The sequence below is a fragment of the Caretta caretta genome, chromosome 2 (genome assembly GCF_965140235.1).
Source record: "Caretta caretta isolate rCarCar2 chromosome 2, rCarCar1.hap1, whole genome shotgun sequence".
NCBI lineage: Eukaryota > Metazoa > Chordata > Testudines > Cheloniidae > Caretta > Caretta caretta.
Window position 1 is genome coordinate 212,625,565 of NC_134207.1, and position 22,836 is coordinate 212,648,400.

Below are 22,836 nucleotides of genomic sequence, written 5' to 3' on the forward strand. Positions count from 1 at the left end.
CATCATAAAAAACAAAACAAAAAAGGGCACAAAGGTCTTTACAAAGTCCTTCATAGGTGATCTTACAGGTTATAAGCAATTTCCACTATAAGAAACAGCACTTCACACCAATCTAATAGGCATAAAATGGTGCCCTGAAAAGGAATTAGGAGACTAGTAAGTGAGTAAGTACGCTAAAGAATACTGATTATTGTAGCTGTCTCAGTTTCTAGTAAAAATAATGACTTGCAATACTGCTCCCCACAACAAGATTTCACAGACCACGGCATGAGAACATGTGACAGGGCCACAATTTAAAGTAAAGATATATTGCCTTTATGTATTTGATTCTTGTATGTGCCTTTAGCAGGTTTACCCTTTATCATTTTCACCACAGAGTGAGCATATGCAGAGAGCAGAAATTTGCCAGTGAATGGTGGAAAGAGAAGTTTCAAAACAGGCATGAAAATGTGCTTTTGCTATTTTCAGTCCAAGAAATTACCAACGATCTTGCAAGAAGAGCCTGTTTTTCCATGATAGCTCACTCGAAGACTTGATCAATGATGAGCATCAGTGACCCCCACTGATGTCAAGGCAGGTTCTCAGCAGGTTCTCAGCACAGCATATTGAGTCCTTCTCAGGATCAAGATTAGTTTTGCAAATCCTAGAGATTCATATAAACATCTGATGGTGGGGTGCTTATCAAAACCAAAATAACTTCCAACTCTTTTGCATTTTGCTCATTACTAAGACATGTGCAAAAGGCACTTAGTTCTACACACAGGGAAAATTAAAAGAAAACAAAAAGACAGAACTGTTCGAAAACATGGATTGTCCTCTGAAACTCTAGGACTTGTCTTTTACCTCATTTCCTAGAAGGGCATTTACACAGGCTTCAGACGCATCACAGATGGCAGTAAGGTCATGTCCTCCCTCCAGTGCCAGCACCACACGACCAGCTGCTAGCTTCAGCAACTGCTTTGTTAGGTGACCAAAACCTAGCATGCAAAGACAGTAGTGCAAATTATTAAAGCAGAACAAATATTAATGACATATTTTGCATCTGTTGTATCAGAAAGTAGGAAACATGAGGCTATTGCACAAAAATATAAGATCAGGACCATGGTTCATCTATTTCAGTAACCTGGCTCCAACATTGGTCAGCCCTAAATGCTACAGAAGAAAGTGTAACTCTGACCCTAGGCACCTCTGTATTCACACCCTACTGTAATGAGATTTGTACAAAATATGCCTTGTGAGGTACCATACGAAAGCTAATAACACACTGGTTATTAATATCATTGTAAAATTATACACATTCACATAGTTATATGTGAAGCTGTGAATTCCCACTGTGTGACATTACTAGAACATGTTTACGACCAGACAGGCTAGCCTAGGTAAAGGTGATGAACAGGTCTGTCCTAGAAAAGACATTGCAGATTTACCCCAGTTTACATATTAGCAGTAAACAAAACCATGAAGCTAAACCAGTGGCATTTATCCTGATCCTGAACTCAAGAGGTAGAGATTTAACACGATTCCTGTATCCCGGAGAACACAGGAGACTAAATCCCCAGGAGGTCTTCCTAACCTGCAAGACATAGACATTCCTTTGGGGATATAAGGAACAAAGAGAGAATCCACCTTTATCCTTCACCATAGGAGACAAAAAACAAAAACAAAACCAACAACAAGTGATTTGAGCTCTGTGATGGATCCTGGCCAGGCAGGCTAGTAAAAGCTGAAAATGAGCCTGTGGGTAAGAGAAACTATCTTGAACAAAGACTGTATCTTGCTAAATTAAGTTTTAGACTCTTAGATGCATTTTTCACTTTGTACAGAGACCAGCACAATGGGCCCTGATCTTAATGCACTACCAAAGTGTAAAAAATAAATAATACTATATGTTACATTTTGGTGTTTGTTAAAGCCAGGGCACTAACAACAATCTCTGGAATCAGGCTTAGTGCAGGCTGAAACTGTTCAAGGTTTACAAGACAGCTCTGCTAGTGTTCCTCAGTCCTGATCCACAACACTCTGTTTCCCTGCATCACAACCAGAGGCTCCCAATGGAGTTCCATTGTATCCAGCTTTATGAGGGTATTCAACTCAGGTAACACCACCACTTAAATTTCATCTGAGATTAAAGTTCGGTGAAATTCTTTTATTTTTGTTTAATCAAATTTCATAAAAAGATAGGTAATTTGGGGAGGAAAATTTTGAAAATGGTTGTGTAATTTCCAAGGGCAGTTTTTGCTTTTGCTTGACCTCCCTTCCAATGGTTAATGGCAGGTTAGGCCTTGAGACTTTTTAAGCTAAATTCAAAACACACTTGCAGACTGGGTCTCACACTTCTATCCACTCTGTTCTAGTTGCTCTTCCGCCAGTGGTCCCTACCATCTCCAGAGCACCTCATGTCCCCTTGGTTTAATAAACAGATTGGAAAGACACCCAGGGGTCTAGGGCTCCAGAAAGACATTTTTACTGTGCTCCAGTGAGAAAGGAATGTAGAAATTCGACATTGCAATAAATGAAAAAAATATTCTGGAGAAATGTTCTGAGACACAGCCTGAAGCCCTGACCCTGTAAGCATTTACACAGATGCTTAAGAAGTAAGCACACAAGTAACCCCATTTACTTCAATGGGACATATAGTTAAGCATGGCTATAACTGTTTGCAGGATCGGGTCCTTAATTATTCCACATTTTGCCTAATTGTTCACAAAATTCTACTTGCCGCTTGTCCCAGGGCTGATCCCAGAACACTTGAAGTGAAATGTTAATTCTTTAAACCGTTTCACAGCCTAGTGTAGCTCTGTAAGAACTGCAGTGTTGACTCTACAGAAGCCACTATACTGTGCTTCAAATTACACATGGTTTGAAAAACAAGCAAAAATTTAAATCTCTCATTTAAGCTCAACCTTCACTCACAGTGGGGGGGAAAAGAAAAAGCTTTGCAAAAGACCAAATTTAGTGGGATAATAAAAGTGAAGGAAGAAGTGGAATGAGGATAACCTTTGATCATTAGCCAGTTTCCACTTTCTTTTACCTAGAGGATTTATTTCTGTCTGCAGACTACACATGGGATCTTCAGACTTATATCAAGACAGTGCCAGCAGTGGTACCATGAGATGAACACATAGCATTCAAAGGAAATGAAGACGAATGAATAGTTCCTGGGCTCCCCACATCCACATGCTGTGTAACTCTCCCTTCAGCTTTGTGGGAAGTGCAACAGGACTTTGAGATGCGATTATCCCTCACTTCACACAGCTTCTGTCAGGAAGGGAAAGTTCTACTGAATCCAATACCCTGCACAGTTTGAAAACGATATACGAACACAAGGGTCACTGCAGCCACACCATAATTTTCTGGCAATAAATTCAGAGACTCTCCCAATAGATTTTTCTTCTTTTTGAAAATCGTACTCAGTACTTGTGACAGAGATCATTACCAGGTTATTTCATTTGCTTGCTTTCCTCAAACTACTAGCAAATATCAATGTTACAATATTGCCAAATAATGTCAAATAATTAAGGGGTATGGGGGAGGAAAGGGAAACAAGCACTGTGAAAAGAAGCAGTCATCTCTCCTGGTATAAGGAGACTGAGCATGTCTCTAAATTCCCAAGTGACCAGAACTGGGGTGACTGGGGCAAGGAAGGGGTCAGACAATCCAATTTTTAATCCTAAACCTTCAGACTCACCCGAATCCTTAAAAACCAGTGGCAGATTCAATTCTTGGCCTCTTTCCTGACATTGCTGACAATGGTGCCAGTTGTGATGGTGGCTTCAAAAAACAGTTTCAGTTCGGCCTTGCCATACTGTAAAAGGGTCTGCTTTTGTTGCGGTGTATAAGATGTATAGTATGGTAGCATTTTATGCGAACAGAACAGGTTCCGATAGATGATAAAGATGATAGACTTTAAAATGGAAAGTCATATTAAAAATACTAAGAGCTTGATTTGCAGCTTAGCCTGAAATGGGCATCCCTTTTTGAGCCTGCAATTTGGTGGACAGAAATAATTGCAAGGACAACTCAGGCCATTTAGACATCTACGTACATTAATTGGTGAGTGCAGTCCATTACTTAGACGCGTAAATGGCTTAATTGTGCCCACAAATACTTGCACCCATGAGAGAGGGTATAAAAAGAGGATGTCATTTTGAAAACATCCATCCCTATGGATGTTAACAATCGATTGTTTCAAGTGGATAAATAATAAGGAAAAGATTAAACACAGGCTGGTATTTCCCAAATGCTACTGTGAATGTGCTGCATCAGTACATTTCTTAATACTTACACACCAGTAGCCAGATTTTTTAGAATAGCCATTTTTTTTTTGTGCCAGGAAACTGTGAGCATGGTTTTGTGTCAACAATTATTTTCAGGCACCCTGTTTATAATTCATACATTGAAGTACTTGTTTCCCTCTCAAATCCAGTACTTAGATATACAGGGGGTGGTTTGCAAAAGTGCCCAGCATTGGCTAATTATGAGCCTATTGTATTCAATGATAAAACTTCCATTGACTTCAATGGGACCACAGTCAAGATGGTGCGGAGCAGTTTCGAGAAGCCTGCCTCCTAACTGCCTTAAATTTTGCCAACAAAAAATCGTGGGTGCCAAACTGTGCCAAATCTCTAGACTCAAAAAGGAAGGATAGATTATGGCCAGGTTGAAAATCAGACTTTATAAACCAAATTTTTTTCTTTGGAATCTGTAGAAATTATAAAAATGTTGAGTAGTAGAACTAAACAGCAATGGTGTAAACAGCAAATTGTAAATTTGACACTGACATACACGGTTAGCAACATACATCAAGGCTATGCACTTGATGGGTATTCTTAACTACAGACCCATGCCTGCAATGATTGATGCACGTTTAACTTCACACACTACAAGTGGCCCCATTGACTTGAACTAAATGTCCATATTACTCCCCCATTCCCTTTCTCCCTTCCTATCCCCCATTTTCTGATTAAATATAGTGCTGGTTGGAATTTTAACAAAATTCCAAATAAAAAAAAATCACAAATTATTTTCCCTTCACCCCCCCTCCCCAAGCTTTATATTTTAAAGTGGGCCCTGTTAAGGGGTGCTGGATTCTACTGCACCAGACAGCATACAATCCTAGGCTGGGGTGAACAGCCTGCCGTACTGCTCCATGATGAAGGTCAAAAGCAGAGTATGCAAAGTTACCCCCTGGAGCGGAGACTTGCACAAGTGAGCTAGCTACCTGGTGGTCACCCTCAAAGCACTCTGACGTAATGAGTTAGTGAGTAGGGAGCAAAGAGATAAGTCATTTCCTAATGTTAACCCATCCATAGGATAAATCACATATTGTATTCCTAGATGCCTTAAAGTAAAATCTCTCCTATAGTCACTCTGAGAATGAAATATTCAAGAATATATTGTATCATAAATCGTAACCATGGAAGAGACCATAAGGAACACTTGTTAATACACTGTGTTCAGTGCTCCTCTCTCCAAGCAGATGGGAGAGTCACATGTGGAAGGGCTGCTCCAGGCCAGTATTGTGCTACTTATGTTTTCCATAAACTGTAACATGCACAGTCTCTATTCTCTCATCAGTGCACGTGCAAAACTTGTATTCAATAGGCTCTTGGTCCCAAGGCCAAAAGGAACCATTGTGATCATCAGGGAAATCCACTGGCGGGCCGGGACGGTTTGTTTATCGGCAGCGTCCGCAGGTTCGGCCGATCGCAGCTCCCATGGGCTGCAGTTCCCCGTTCCAGGCCAATGGGGGCTGCAGGAAGCGGTGTGGGCCGAGGGATGTACCATTGTCAGAATTCTTTTGTATAATAATACACTTTTTAAAAAATTAATGGGAACTGTGCTTGCATCTGGGAGCATAGCACCTCTACTGTATACAAGGAAGACAGTCCTATCTTGTACAGGCATTGCTCCCTGCCAGCTGGGTAAAAAGGTGGGGTGAGGTCAGAGACGTGGTCCCCCGCCTTTCCTGAGGAGGTGGTTGGTGGAAAGAGGAGGGGACAGTGCAGCCACTGAAAGGGTGGTGGAGCTGCTAAGTTACCCAGAAAACCTCCTGAGAGCTCCGCTGCAGCAGGGTCTTTGTGCACTTCCCCCCTTTCTCTCCCCCCCCCCGTGCCGCCCCCCCCCAGCATAGTCAGTATCTTAAAAGCCACAATCTGACCCTAAATTACTAGCAGACAGCTGGTGATCTCCTCTGGCTATTCAGCACAGTACAGAAAGAAATACTCCCAAAACACAAAAACTCCACAGTCTCTGTCCTGGACCTACAGGCATGCATTTAACTATTATTTACCATTTAATCATGTCATTACTCTCTAATTTACTTGAGAATGTGTTTTCCTCTCATTAAAACTTTTGTGATGGTCACTGCCAAGAATCTACCCACCAGTGTTCTGCACTCTATCCTTGCGGTTCTTTCATGACTATTTGATTATTTTTCATTGATATTCTTCCAACAATCGCATCTAAAATTAAGTGGGTCAGTTTTTACATAACTTCCTGAGTCATCAGGCTACGTGTCCTAAATAAATATCTCCACACAGGAGTCAAATGACAGTTGACCCTTCCAGTGCTGGGCTACAGCTAAAGCACTTTGCAAAGCTTGTCCTCTGTTTGGAGAACAAGTTATTCTTTTAGGGTTTGATCCTTACTTTTACTCAAGCAAAACTTCCTTTGAAGTCCATCAGAGGTTTGCCTGAGTCAATAGGATCTGGACTTTGAGTGAATGAGGGAGAGGGATTCTGCATTTAATGCCAAATACATTCTTATGAAAGGCACTTTCCAAATGGCAGAAGTTCTTAATGCCAGTACTAAAATACCTGAGTTTACAAGACGAATATTTGACCTCCCGGCAGAGCTGGTAACTTCATGGTTTTAATACTACAGAAAGAAGCTCAGCTTTAAATTACATGTCTCATGCAGGCATTTAATTTAGATTAAATTAGACAGTAATTGTTCATTAAATACCAGCATTCTCAGAAATGCATTTTTTGAGGATTAACAATTTCTATAATAGATGTTTTCCTACACAGTTGTTAGTCCTACAGTAGTATGTTTTTCATAATTAATTGGTTTTTAACTGCTACCGTGTACCTATCTTACGTTATCAAACCTCTATGGGGTACATACTTGAGGAGACACAAGACACCTAACTGAAAGCCAAGTAATATTGACCCGTCTCACCAAATATGTGCTGGAATGAGGAAGAAGAGTGGAGAGTACAGGAGCTAGCCTTCCCCATTGGGCACAATGGCTCGGGCTTCAGAAGCCATGTGCACTGCAATGCCCCCGTCTTTCTAGGTACTTCGACGGTGGCCCACATCCCCTGAATGCCTCCTTACTACTCCTTCCGTAAGAAGCAACTTGTGCACCTCTACCGCAAGGCGGCCCCTTTTGGATAGTGCAGACATGTCAGCCAACTTCTCTCCAAGAGGCAAAGGTAGTGCATGAGGGAAGAAGCAGTTCCCCCCACCTCTTCCTTCAATTATCTTTTGCACTGTCTATCTCTATGACTGTAATACATAGATAAAATTAATGGAAAGGTACAAGATAAGGGAACTATTCACTTTTAGTGCTGTTATAACATTACGTTTGTAACTAAATACAGTGGAATAATGCAATGCATTTTATCGTTATGTAGTATCCAAAATACAGAGTATGGCTACAACTTTCACAGACATATTTATAGGGCTAAAGAGAAAATGAAGGTTTTAAGAAAGTGTTTAAAGAGCAATTGCCGCAGTGGCTAAAAGAGAAAGAGAGTTCTAGGAGGATCAGCCAGAACAAGAGGGAGTGACCTCTGAACAATGAACAAGGGTTCACATTCACAAGGAGGGGAAAGAGTTGCCAGAACTGGAGAAATGTATAGGAAAGTACTGCACGTGGCTGTGAAGTCAGAGAGGTAGAGTGGAAGGGATAAATGGAGAGGGTCTAAATACCAGAAAACTTGGCTCTGTCACTGAGGTCAATAAAGCTTTGGGCTAGATCTTGGATTTTATGCCACAGCTATGTGTAGGGGGATGTTCAGAGCCACACCAGCCCAGGAGAGAGGCAGGCACACTAAGTAAAGTCATTAGGCTGGCACAGATTGCTCCACCCAGTGAATTGGCTTAAAGGCTGGGCTTCCTGCTGGCCCCTTCTCAGGTGAGTTGCTTCTCATGGGGAACCATGAGTGATGTCAATGGAACTACATCAATTTACACTAGCAGAGGATTTGGCTCACCCAAATTACTGGTCTAATCCTGCAAGGTGTTATATATCCCCTGTGACTTGCCAAGGGACCTCAGCACCCACTTATTTAAACTAGAATTGTAGACTATTATGATCAAGGAGCAGTTAGAGGCAAAAAGGCATCTTTAAAAATTGGCAGTGAAATCATACTGAGGAAAATAGAAAGAAGAATAAACTCCAGCAAGATTTTGTGGTTTCTGAACTGATTGGGATTTTCATCATGTTATAATTTCTGTTAGAAAGATTAAGGGCCAGATCCTGAGATACAGCTGTTTTCCAAAGAGAGCCAGTCATGGGGGGTGCATAACACTTGGCTTGCACTCTTCCACCTACATTAAATTAGAGCAGGGGTTGGCAACCTTCGGCGCAGACCACAGGAACGTGCTGGCTGCCACTTCCCGCAGCTCCCATTGGCCGGGAACGGTGAACTGCAGCCACTGGGAGCTGCAGGGGCCTGTGCCTGCGGACAGTCAATGCAAACAAAATGTCTCACGGCAGTGGATTATCTTGATGGGCCACATGCCAAAGGTTGCCGACCTCTGAATTAGAGCATCTTGAGGGCTGCTCTAATTTATGCCATCTGCAAACAGCTCGACTGGGCTGAAACCACAGTCTAGGATTGGCATTGCACAAGGTATTCTGGCCAAACCCTTTCCTTTGCCCATGCCTCTCTTGTCCTGCTATTCCAGGGCAAGGATAAGAGCCTTACACAAGAAATCACCTTTTCCCAGTAGTGATTCTCCACAGTGGAGCTAGATTAGGGCCACATTCTGCTGGGTGTGTGGCACAAAACAGCCACACCATACCAGAAAATCTGTCCCTTAGAATTCATTTCTATTGTGAAATTGCAGAACAACTAACTGTGGTACGTAACCTATCATTTAAATCAGCAGGTCTATAAAATTGTGACTGGTGTGGTGAAAGTGAATAAGGAAGTGTTATTTATTCCTTCGCATAACACAGGAATTAGGGGTCACCCAATGAAATTAATAGTCAGCAGATTTAAAACAAAGAAAGGGAAGTATTTCTTCACACAATGCACAGTCAACTCGATGCCAGGGGATGTTGTGAGGGCCAAAACTATAACTGGGTTAAAAAAAGAACTAGATAAATTCATGGAGGATAGGTCCATCAATGGCAATTGGCCAAGATGGTCAGGGGTGCAATCCTATGCTATGAGTTTCCCTAGCCTCTGTTTGCCAAAAGCTATGACTGGATGTTAGGGGATGGATCACTTGGTGATTGCCCTGTTCTGTTCATGCCCTCTGAAGCACCTGGCATTGAGCACTGTGGAAAGAGAGGATATTGGACTAGATGGACCATTGGTCTGACACAGTATGGCCGTTCTTATGTATGAAAATTAAGTAAAATACAGAGGGCCAGATCCTCCAGTTAGGCTGAATGGTGCTTGGGGCAGGACTTGTGAAGTGGAGGGCAAAAGGTGACTTGAAGCCAACTTGACAGCCCCAGAGCCTGGGATCAGTCTCCAGTGTCAATCAGATGAGCTTCAAGGCTGCTCCCATCTGCATCAGCTGTCGATGGTTCTCAGGGGCTGCTTTCACAGAGATCCTCAGGAGATAAGGAAAAACCTAGTGTGCCCCTTATCTAAGCATCTGCTAATTTTTTTCCGTGGTGCTCCCCAAAGATTCTGACTTAAGCCCACGGCTCAGAAATTCAGAACGGATTGGTGCTGACTGGATAAGGTCTACAGAATTCTGCCAAAAAGGCAGAATGGACTAGATATCTCCGATCTGACCTTTTCACAGTGTGCAGATCTATCATTCTGTGAACTAAGGCTCTCACTTTGTCATGTATTTACCCAATCACACCTACATAATCATTAAATTCAGGGACAAATCCTCAGCTTATGTAAAGCAGCACATGCCGATGAACAGTAGCTGAGGATCTGGTCCCCATATGTAAAATAATGCACCATGCTGAGATTACGGCAATACCTACAATGGGTACAGCAAGGATGGGTTTTCAATGATCAGGTAGCTTCAGGGTTAATGTTGAATTTCCTGGCTCAAATTGGCACCCACTCTACCAGTGAAGTCAACATGAGTTGTGGGTGCTTTGCATTTCCTATGAGTTGGTCCCTTATGTTTAATAAACTCGATTTCCTACTAGCAAGAGGAACTCAAGGAAGTGCATTTCTAAGGGATTACTGGGTAGTTAGTCACTTTGTCTCTGGCTTTATGCCTTCAAACACCACCTGACACATGTTATAATAACCCAAAAATGCACTGCCTGTCATTTATTATTGCAGAAGCAGTGTGTAAAATTCAGCAAAAGAGAGGAAACTGTGTTGAAACTGGGTTTGGGTTTGAATAATCGTAATTTCCAAATTAAATGCACTGAGCACCATTCTGCTGTAGTCTGTTAAAAAGATATATGAGAATGAAGGGTCAGATTCTGCCTCATACGACAGCACTTTGTGCCTCTCTGAGGGTTCAAAGGGGCTGTAAAGGATGCTCTGAAAGGGCAGGTAAGGATTCCCCCGGTGTGAGGAAAATCATGGATGGCATATGAATGACATAGCTGGATCTATACCACCACCTCCCAGCTCCCCTAATGTAGGAATCATGTTAGAGTCTTGTCAGGTACATTGTTATCAGACAGCAGAGGGAGGAAGAGTCCTGAGGCTGGTCTAACTTATGCCAGAGGCAAAACCAGTTCTCAGCTGCCCCAGGGAACACACAAAGGTGGCATACAGCCATCTGGGCTCCAACAGAGGACCTTTGCCCCACAGAGCCAGTCCGAAGAACTGGGACCAAGGTTCAGAATTTACTTCACTTTATTGTGATTCACAGTCAGGTAAACACAGTAGAAAATGACAAGGAGTCTGGTGGCACCTTAAAGACTAACAGATTTATTTGAGCATAAGCTTTCATGGGTAAAAACCCCATTTCTTCAGATGCATGGAGTGAAAATTACAGATGCAGACATAAATATACTGACACATGAAGAGAAAGGAGTTACCTCACAATTGGAGAACCAGTGTTGACAGGGCCAATTCTATCAGAGTGGATGTAGTCCACTCCCAATAATAGATGAGGAGGTGTCCATTCCAGGAGAGCTAAAGCTGCTTTTGTGATGAATCAGCCACTCCCAGTCCCTATTCAAGCCCAAATTAATGGCGTTAAATTTGCAAATGAATTTTAGTTCTGCTATTTCTCTTTGAAGTCTGTTTCTGAAGTTTTTTTGTTCAAGTATAGCTACTTTCAAATCTGTTACAGAATGTCCAGGAAGATTGACAGGTTTCAGAGTAGCAGCTGTGTTAGTCTGTGTCCGCAAAAAGAAAAGGAGGACTTGTGGCACCTTAGAGACTAACCAATTTATCTGAGCATAAGCTTTCGTGAGCTACAGCTCACTTCATCGGATGCATTCAGTGGAAAATATAGTGGGGAGATTTATATACACAGAGAACATGAAACAATGGGTGTTACCATACACACTGTAACAAGAGTGATCAGGTGTTCTCCTACTGGCGTTTGTATGTTACCATTCCTGATGTCCAATTTGTGTCCATTTATTCTTGTACATAGGGACCATCCAGTTTGACCAATGTACTTGGCAGAGGGGCATTGCTGGCACATGACGGCATATATAACATTAGTAGATGTGCAGGTGAATGAGCCTCTGATGGTGTGGCTGATGTGGTTGGGTCCTCTGATGGTGTCACTAGAATAGATATGGGGACAGAATAGGCAATGGGGTTTGTTTCAGGGATTGGTTCCTGGGTTAGTGTTTCTGTGGTGTAGTGTGTAGCTGCTGGTGAGTATTTGCTGTAGGTTAGGGGGGCTATCTGTAAGCGAGGACTGGCCTGCCTCCCAAGGTCTGGGAGAGTGAGGGATCGTTTTCCAGGATAGGTTGTAGATTGTTGATAATGTGCTGGAGAGGTTTTAGCTGGGGGCTGTACATGCTGGCCAGTGGTGTTCTGTTATTTTCCTTGTTGGGCCTGTCCTGTAGTAGGTAATTTCTGGGTACCTGTCTCCCTCTGTCAATCTGTTTCCTCATTTCCCCAGGTGGGTATTCTAGTTTTAAGAATGCTTGATAAAGACCTTGTAGGTGCTTGTCTCTGTCTGAGGGATTGGAGCAAATTCAGGGGCATCTTAGGGCTTGGCTGGAGACAATGGATCATGTGCTGTGTCCTGGATGGAAGCTGGAGGCATGAAAGTAGGCATAGCGGTCAGTAGGTTTCCGGTATAGGGTGGTGTTTATGTGGCCATCACTTATTTGCACTGTAGTGTTCAGGAAGTGGATCTCTTGTGTGGACTGGTCCAGGCAGAGGTTGATGGTGGGGTGGAAATTGTTGAAATCCAGTTGGAATTCTGCAAGGGCCTCCCTCCCATAGGTCCATATGATGAAGATATCATCAATGTAGCGCAAGTAGAGGAGGGGCACTAGGGGACGAGAGCTGAGGAAGAGTGGTTCTAAGTCAGCCAATAAAATGTTGGCATACTGTGGGCCCATCGGGTACCAATAGCAGTGCCACTGACTTGAATGTATAGATTGTCTCCAAATCTGAAATGGTTGTGGGTGAGGACAAAGTCACAAAGCTCAGCCACCAGGTGTGCTGTGGCCTCATCAGGGATACTGTTCTTGACAGCTTGTAGTCCATCCTCATGTGGAATATTGGCATAAAGAGCTTCTACATCCATGGTGGCCAGGATGGTGTTTTCAGGAAGATCACCAATGCATTGTAGTTGCCTCAGAAAGTTGGTGGTGTCTTGAAGATAGCTAGGAGTGCTGGTAGCATAGGGTCTGAGGAGAGAGTCCAAATAGCCAGATAATCCTGCTGTAAGAGTGCTGATGCCTGAGATGATGGGGCGTCCAGGGCTTCCAGGTTTATGGATCTTGGGTAGCAGACAGAATACCCCTGGTCGGGGCTCTGGGGGTGTGTCCATGTAGATTTGTTCCAGTGCTGCAGCAGGGAGTTTGTTGAGCAGATGGTGTAGTTTCTTCTGGTACTCCTCAGTGGGGTCAGAGGATAGTGGCCTGTAGAATGTGGTGTTGGAGAGTTGCCTGGCAGCCTCCTGTTCACAATCTGATGTGTTCATTATGACTACAGAACCTCCTTTGTCAGCCCCTTTGATTATAATGTCAGAGTGGTTTCTGAGGCTGTGGATGGCATTGCGTTCTGTACGGCTGAGGTTATGGGGCAAGCGATGCTGTTTGATCACAATTTCACGTCCGTGGAAGCATTCTATGTAGAAGTCCAGTCTGTCATTTTGACCATCAGGAGGAGTCAATGTAGAATTCTTCTTCTTGTAGTGTTGGTAGGAGAGTTCCTTTGGGTCACTGTTCAGTGGTGTCTTGAAAATATTCCTTAAGTTGGAGACAATGAAAATAGGCTTCCAGATCACCGCAGAACTGTATCATGTTCGTGGGGGTGGTGGGGCAGAAAGAGAGTCCCCGAGATAGGACAGACTCTTCCGCTGGGCTAAGTGTATGTTGGATAGATTAATAATATTGTTAGATGAATTGAGGGTACCACTGTTGTAGCCCCCTGTGGCATGTAGGAGTTTAGATAGTTTACTGTCCTTAGTCCTCTGTAGAGAAGTGAAGAGTGCGTTGTAAATGGCTTGTCTTGTTTTTGTAAAGTCCAGCCACGTGGAAGTTTGTGTGGAAGGTTGGTTTTGTATGGGAGTCTCCAGTTTTGAGAGCTCATTCTTGATCTTCTCCTTTCTGCTATACAGATGGCGATGGTTCCTCAGTTTCTTTGAGAGTGTACGGCACAGTCTCTCACCATAGTCAGTGTAGTATGTCGATCGCAATGGATTTTTTACCTTCAGTCCATTTGGTATGATGTCCATCTGTTTGCACTTGGAGAGTATGATGATGTCTGTCTGTATCTGTGTGAGTATTTTTTGAGGTTGATGGATTTCCACTCCATACGGCTAAATTTAGTGTCTTGCATGGTGTCAAGTATCAGTGGGGTAGCTGTGTTAGTCTGTATCCACAAAAACAACAAGTCCAGTGGCACCTTAAAGACGAACAGATTTATTTGAGCATAAGCTTTCATGGGTAAGTTCTTTCTTGCTACTTCCTGAAGTAAAACATGTGACTGCATCACCTCAGATGCTTTGGATTTTAGAAAATCTAGAGCAAGGGTTTTCTTGCTATTTCATTCAGTAGACATGTACATGAGAATAAAATCTTCCACAGAACATCCCTCTCCCACCCCCCAATATATGGTGCTCAAATGTTTCATTCTGTGCACTACTGAAAACCAGTGGCTCCAGGGACCACAGTTTGAGGACTGCTATTTTCAGTATTTAGAGCTTTGTCTGGAAATCCTCATCCATTAGTTTTCTGGTTTTCCAAAGGGAAACTTTGAAATAGTGTTGGCATCCAGTTACATATCCCCACAGGACCCCCGCATGAGAAAGGCCTTGAGGCAGATCAGCAATTGTCTGATCCTACCCTCTGGGTCTCGCCACTTGAGTTGAGTTGCATCTTCCCCACTAGGCTCTGCAGATAGGTTAATGGCCTCTAGCTATCTAGGCCCCTGTCACCATAGTATTGGAGTAGCATCACAGGCAGCTGACAGATCTCTAAAAAGAAATCAGTGGGATGCCTAATCTTCATTCATCAGCAGAAGGATCAATCAACAGTGCAGTTTCTGTACCATACCCAGCCCTAAACCCAAACAGATTGGTATTGAGGTGATCCGAGGAATCTAGATATTGCTGCAGCTGCAACCTCATAGTCTTCTCAGTAATTCTTCCTTAGAGCAGAAGATTCAAGATGGGGCAATAAACGGAGAATTTCTCTGTGTTAAGAGATGGTTTCTTCAACAACAATAACAATAGCTTCCTTAAGGGAAGAAAGCATCTTGTCTGCGGCAATCAATTACAATAATAGCCACTGTGTCTCTCCTGACTTTTACTAACTAGGAGGGACAAGGAGCTAGCTCACAGATCCTGAAGATCTCCAACAACTCCAGGACCTTCTTGAACAGCATGTACTGAACTGCAGCAAAAAAGACTGCATTTGTCCCCTAACAGACACAGCTCTGCAGCCACAGAAGCTGAAAGCTCAATCCAAAGCTAAGCAGTCCTATTTGCAAAGCAACTCCAAAATTCCTGACAGCAAGAACTCTTTGACTCTCTCACTAGGTACAAACAGACAAGATCAACTGAATTGTTCTAAAACTGGAGCAGTTCCACAGATCACAACTTTTCAGATGTTCTACTGCATGCGGGGAAATTATTTTTCCCTTCTCGGTTTTGGCAGAACTCCTTAGTTTCTTTTTATGAGATAGATAGGCAAGAACCAAAATTCCAGATCTAAACACCACTCTGCTATTCAGATCCAAATGTCACAGCTGGATCCTAGTGTAAGACAGAGAGGATGTGGGTGTGTCAGAAAAGGGATAAGTGTGTGTGGTGTGTCAGTGAATGAGTATGACAATGAATAAGTGTGTGTGTTTGTGCCAAAGAGACAGTATAAGCATGTAAGGGAGAAGACTAGATATCTGAGTTCCTGTGTGGGTGAGCAACAGTAGAAATGAATGTATGTATGGGGCCAGAATGATGACAAATTGTATTTTCCTGTACTGCATATCCCATCATGAGATTTGGAAGGAGGAGGGAGCAGTGATAAATCACTTAGAGATAAATCACTTCTCTCTACAAACAGAGGGGACCTAGAGCCAGAGAATCTCCCCAGGGGGATGAATAAGGGGAGATGCTTTGGTAGCTCCTTTGTAGGTGCTTCACATGGACTGAGTAATGTGTGTTTACAGGAGGTGGGCTGGAGAAGGAGGTGGTGGAACCTGGGAAGGGGTCATGAGTGATGCTTTCTGCAACATTAGATCTCACAGGCCCATGCAGCATCCCAAAGCAGGATAATGCTGACCCAATCCAGCACTGTCTTGACAGTGTAGATCACTACATAGTAAATCACACTTTCTGAGGGAGAATTCAGGGGCAACAATCAGCAGGGAAGTCCATGGAGCTGTGCTGCCATAGAGCCTTGAGGTAAGTGTTGAAGTATGGTGCTCCTGTGGACCTCGGAGGATGTGTTTAGGGGCCAAACCCCCAGCCAGTTCCATGGGAAGCACAAGTCCCACCTCCCATGAAGACAATTCCAATATAACCTTCAATGTAATCAAGGAGGACGTTCCTGTGAAAGGCTGATGAAAAAAAGAGAAAAAATAAGCAGCAGTGGATCATTTCTAAAACTTTTATGCCAAATATGTAGCTCGGCTTCTGATTTTACACAGCAGAATTTATTGACCATTTTTCTTATTCACTTTGGAAGGGTGAGTTGATATCAGTCATTGTTACCAGTTGTTTGCTCAACTCTCCTTGATATCCCATCCAGTGTGGGGAGTGCTCCTGGACCCAGGGCTTGGCTCATGCTGTCTTTGACCAAGTGTGAGAAAAGTCCTGATCAGATACATCCATTAAGTCTTTAAGGGTACGTCTTTACTGCAGGGTTAGACCAGGCGATCAGCACCAGGCAACCAGGTTAGCCTAACCTGTGTCTGAACAGCCAGACTGCAAAGTCATACCTAAGTCACTGTGTCCTCACCGGTGTTGAGTGATCTTCTGTGTGATTTGGCAGCACTACTGGGGCCATTGTCCATGGTTCTGTGTGCTGCAGTAAGTTGCTCTCTTTGTTCGTGAATTCTGGGAGAACTCGTCTGTCATTCTGGGCACATGGGGGGATTTGGAGGACTGGACTATCGACACTCAAGCAGCTCAGCCTGCATCCTCACTGCAGATTGGGCAAGTTACCAGCCTGAGTGAAAGTGGAACCTGAGCTCTAACCCACACCCCCAGCTGTGTCAACTAGACCTGATTCAAAGCATCTCTTAACGCAGGTGAGGAGTTAGTCTGTGTAGATAGGAGGCGGGTTGAGGAGAACACCTGAGGAAGAGCCAAATAGCCAGGCCCTTGACAAAAAACATGTGGCCCAAGAGGAGATTTCACCCCTTGTCACTGCTTCAGCTACGTTTAGTATCATTGCTTCAGTCATGTTAGTCAGTGGGGGCCAATGTAAATCTGAAGTAATCCCATTGACTACAATAGAGTTATACCTGTGTAACAGCGGGCAGAATTTAGCCCAATAATTGCAATATCTTCCCCAGTCTTTAATCATCACAAAAATAACCCTAGAAATTGTGTGTAACATCTACATTCAAGCCAAAAGGACAGAGATGCATGTTTGGAAGCAGAATACAGACTATAGCAATCACAAGGCATTAAAGATTTTCATAAGCTTCTGTAATTACACCTAAACTAGACAGTACTTAATAGCATCCAAACTGTGGTCCTACAGTTCTGTAGGGCAGCTGCTCTTTCAAACTTGTCATCATGTATGTTTTTACATACTGTGTTTTGTTCTGATGGTTTGTCCAAGTGTTGAGGGCAAGAGGGCAGGTGGTGCAGGGCCAATATGAGGTGAAGCGAATAGTAAGGAGTCATGAGTGGGAGCAACATAAAAAGGGAGAGGGACTGTAAGAGGATGAAAACAGGAGCCTGTGGAGCACAGGGGAGGGCATGTGTAATTTGTTGGGGATTTTTTTAACCTTTTAACCTTGTAGGCACAGCCCCTCACTGGGGCCACATCATCTTCGCAGGAGCTCACACCCCTTTACAGGGTAGAGCACACTACCCCAGCCAGACAGCACCACTGGTTAGCTGGGTGGCTGAGTGTGTGTGCGTGTGTAGTGAGGCTCTGTGGCCCGGTTTCCTCCCAGCCCCCTTTGGGATACTCTAGGTACTCAAGGAAGCAGGGAAGCAGCCGTGCCTGTGCTCTTTGAAGAGGAGGGGGCTGAATTTCTTCCTGGTTCTTATGCCCTCTGTGCTGTGGATATCACCTCATTACCTCATATCCTTGCCCTATTTTGCACCGGGATAAGGCCCAGACAGAATTTTTCTCTTTGATTTGAATATTGTCAGCCCTGCAGGACTAGCACAGGTCTGGGAGAGTGAACGGAGTTATTTTTTGCCTTGCACATTATCAAACATTTTTAACTAAAGTACATTGGCAAGGCCACCTGTGCAGCCCTACTTTCACCTTCAGATTATCACCTCACGGATCTGCGTGCAATTAGACTGTCTTCAAGTTATGCACACAGTTAACCTGGCAACCCCCACAAAAGCACTACTAACTATAATAGCTGCTAATAGGAGAAGCCTGTTATCCTAGGGGCGGGAAAGGCCCATTGATACAAAGTCCTGGTGCTGGTTGTGGAGGAATCCAACCCAGCTCTCTATCCCCTGACCTGTGAGATGGAGGAACTCCTGCCCCCATAGGGGAGAAGGGCTGCTGGGGCCCATGCTGGGTCTGCTGGTTGCGGGGGGGGAAGCCGGCTCAGCATTCATTCTCTCTCTCCCGTCCACTGGGAATTGAGGGAACTCCAGCCCCACATGGTGTCCCCAGAGAAGCGGGAGCATGGGCCACTGGGGCAAACATGTGCCACTTTCTGGGGGAGCCTAGCTCAGCAATTTCTCCCACCCAAGTCCAGCTGGTCTGGCAACTCTCAATTCAGTGTCTGCAGTTGCTGTTTTAGTGGTAGCATGGGTCTAGCTTTAGGATGTTCATGGGTTTATTTTGCCCAGCTGCTAAAATTTTACTGAAGAATGAAAGTGGGAAAAGGGAAATGCCAATTTTTAAGTTATATCTCGTCTGGTATATATTGTCTTAGCTTAATGGATCCACAAGCAGATCTCAGCAAAAGCTGTACGGAATTTTATGGGACAAACAAGAGGCATTTCCCTAGACTGAGGGAGTTTTTGCTGCCAGATATCAAAAGTCTGCTGCAAAGAATGGAGCTGTGAGAGCTTCTCAAAGAAAAGATCAGAGGAATCTTTTATAATGGAAAGTGTTAGGCAACCTAAATAAAGAGGTTGGTGCAGCTCTTCCTCTAATTATGGTATTTATATAAGAACACAAATAATTGTATTTATTCTTTTAAAAGCAGTATTTCAATGAATCTTTAAAATCTTTTCTTCCCTCAGTGCAAGAACATCACTTTCATTACACTGCTAGAAGTTGCGCAAGTGCACTGAAGCAGTGATAGACCTCTCTGTTTGGGTATGGTTCTTCAAGCCCTTACTAGAAAATTTACCATGAATAAAAATGTAGCTGCTAGATCAATAGTGCCCACCAAAAGTCTCTAACGGTCCAGGACCAAAGAGAATCTTGGGTTGTCCAGCGGGTTTTACATGGGAGAGGAGAGAAAAATTAGCTACCACATAGTAAATATCTCAAAGTCTGCAATTCACCTTGAGATATGCTACAAATGGTGCCCAGCCTGACAGGCTTTTGTGCAATACGAGCAGCATGCTGTTTAAGGGCCCAATCCTGCTCTCATGGAAGTCAGTGGTAGTTTTTTCCCATCGACTCAATGAGAGCAGGATCAAGCCTTAAATGATTACAGCTGATTAAATGATTCATTTGCAAATAAATTATCTAACACATTTAGCTCCGATTTATGTTCATAAATGGTTTGTGAATGCATTTGTTAATATTTGCCAAATAATCTGTTCAACAAACTTCAAACTATAGATTGTTTGCTAACTGTTCGCTTTGACCATTCACCAGTAGTAATTCATGGCACATGGGTGATCACCAAACTTACATGGTATTGTTTCTGCTCCCTGAGTGGCGCTTTACACACAGCAGAATAGTGACTAGACAAGACAGAGTAATAAATACAAATATTCCTGTCCACACACGTACCCAGGTAGTCATACAAGGAACAGCTGCTCCTCACACATTAAAGGGAACAAAAGCTTGTGCTTGTAACTATTCTTGAATAGGAAATAAAAAGGGGGAAGAAGATGGCTGGAATGGGCAGAGGTTTGAAACTCAAACACATGTTTGCTGATTTAAAAAAGAGCACTCACATTCAACCAGTTTTAACATTAACCCGTGTCACTAGCCTCCATTTCAATCCACTACCTGATGAAACATAAAGAATGTGCTGATAAAAGTAAAGACGACTTGGCAGAAGAACAGCAAATGATAATTCTACAAGTAAGTACTGTTTAATGAAGGACACACCAAAGGCCCCAACATTGTGATTTGATACATGCAAATGGACTGGTACACCCACATGGAGCCCTTCAAGGCGGAGACAGGCAGATATGTCATTTCCTTTGAGAACAACAAACTGCAGGATAGGTTACAAGAGAGTAACAGAAAATGCATCTGTAACTAGGGCTGGTCAAAATGTTTCAAAATTTGAAGGCTGGGTTTTTTTTATACAACACCAGGAAATTTACACAAACATTTTTGTGAACAACTTATCCCATTTTTTTATCCAAATCTATCAGCCTGGAAAACATATTTAAAACCTTGTTTTTAACTTCATTGCTGCACTTCCATTTTTTATTTCAATTCTTTACCCTGGCTACCAAACAAAACCTTGGCAAACTGTGATTTTTGTTCATATTCACAATCAGACAAATCACTGAAAAGCTTCATTTTCTTCCTTATGTTCCTGCCAAACTTCAAAACAGCCAGATACTGGTGTTCAGACATATTCTGACAACGTCTCTTTCTCTATTTTTTTGGTCTTTACCATGGTGAAATTGCCATGTTTGGTAAAGTAAGATTAAACCAATACAGCTGATTTACAAAAAAACAAAATACACACCCTTAAAGGAACTGAATGCATAAAAAAACAATTTGGGGGCCACATGGGAGTTTAAACAGCACATTTATTTACATCTAATTTTTGTGCTGTCACACATCAGCACTGAAGGCCTGATTCAGAACACATGCAATTTCCCTTTGAAGTTTTGGCTGCTTTTTTAACAGTGGCAAAAAAAGATATAGAGAAATTAAAGTACAACACATATTATAAAACTGGGCTTTCGTGCTCTTGATTTACAAGCTGTTATTATCTCATGTTTGTAAATAAACAAACAAATAAATTAAATAAAATAAAAACACCACACCTTTATTCCCAATAATCTTTCACAGGAAAAGTCACTGATATATCTTTCTACATCAAATCCTTCTCTTCTGAACTTAGTTCTCTTCTTTTTTCCTCTCTGAGTCATTCTGCTTTTATTTTAGTTCACTGAAAACAGTTTATTTTAGTTTTCTGAAGACAAAAAGGGAGTAGAAAATCTGCAGCATCTGCACATGTCAAACCCTTATTGTGTCAGTGTTTACTGTACTCCCTGTACGGTGTCCTGACTGAATTTGCGGGGTAGTTGAATGAAAAAATAGTGTACTCGGTCTTCTTGGTCAAGTTACCTAGCAATGGCATTTTCCAAGGCTGTGCATGAAAGCTGATATTTATAGCTATTTGGTGTTATTGGTGTCGGCTTAATGATGCCATCTATATGGCTTTGAAGCATATCTACATAATAATAATCTATGTGCCTCTGAAGGCTGAAAATTTCAAAGGGACAGGAATTATTGTTTAAGGAATATCTATGGAGATATAACCAGGAGCAATTTCAGAATAAATATTAGTTAAGTTTAAGTGGACCACCCTCCCAAAGAAAGTTGTACAAGCACCATGACTAAAATAATTTAAAATGAGAATGGAAAAGGCATTCAGTAATATGGTATATAGAGGAGGGAATAATCCTGCACTAGCAGAACAGATCTTTTCCATCTCTGACTTCTTTGATTATGTCCTTATTTATGGTTCTTCTCCAAAGCAGTCTCTTACAAACATGAGTTTTTCTTAAGAGTGATGCAAAAACCTGAGCACAACCCAAATCACATGTGGTATGGCCCTCCCACTGTAAATTTGATAAGGCACAGTGCACCTGCAACCATAACATGCTGACAGTGTTATTCATTGTCATAAACTACGTAGAATCGAGTCAGGTCAACAGGATGAAAAACCAGACTTCCAAGGAAAAAGTGGGTTATTCAGGAAGTAGGGTAGGTGATTTAGTCTGTGGCACTCTTCCCTCTGAATCAGTATTGATTTAATTCCAAAGGTGTGCTGGAGGAGCTGTTATCTTCTGGATGAGATATAACAAAAGCCCTGACTATTAAAGCATTGAAAATATCTCCTCCCAGTTTTTGCTTAAAGTAAGTTTGTATTTACCTTGGTATCCATTTTAATGGTAATGCCATTTTAAATTGCAGAAATTACTCCTCATTTCCCCTCTTTAAAATAATGTGCAGTGTGGCAAATACAGATTGGTTGACATGTACCCCCACAGAGGAGGTTGCTTTACAAAAGTAGCCAAATGCTCTCTGTGTATTATCTGATATGTCCTGTCCTGTTTTCATTGAAGTCAGTTGCAAAACTCCCATTGCTTTAATGCAAAAAAAAAAAAAAAAAAAAAGAAGTCAGGTCAGTGATCTGTAAAGCACTTTGAAAGCTTTCAGAACAAAAGATGCAGCTTATCAATATTTTTTCTTTATTTACTATTGATTTCTATTTTTAACCATGAAAGTCAGACTACATAATACTCTCGGGGGATCTACTTGATCTTTAGTACATTGTTTAGAAGACAAATGGGTGATTCATTGTATGTTTTCAGTGTGTATGTGTGTGTATTTCCCTCCAAACTTTACTATGTCTGCGATAAAGCATTAAATGTGGTCCAGCAGATTTAATTTCCCGTTCTCTTTAAAAGCACTAGGTAAAAACTTATCTTCATTAAG

General features: G+C 42.5%; 1 protein-coding gene across 19 annotated transcripts in view; it reads right to left on the reverse strand.

The window, feature by feature from the left end:
- HDAC9 (histone deacetylase 9) overlaps nt 1-22,836 on the reverse strand; it is a 704,322-nt gene that overhangs the window by 34,741 nt on the left and 646,745 nt on the right. For all 19 annotated transcript variants that reach the window (XM_048838336.2, XM_048838333.2, XM_075125815.1 and 16 more), the window contains one exon: nt 844-977. In XM_048838336.2, coding sequence (XP_048694293.1) covers nt 844-977 — 134 coding nt within the window. The remainder of the gene's footprint in view (nt 1-843; nt 978-22,836) is intronic.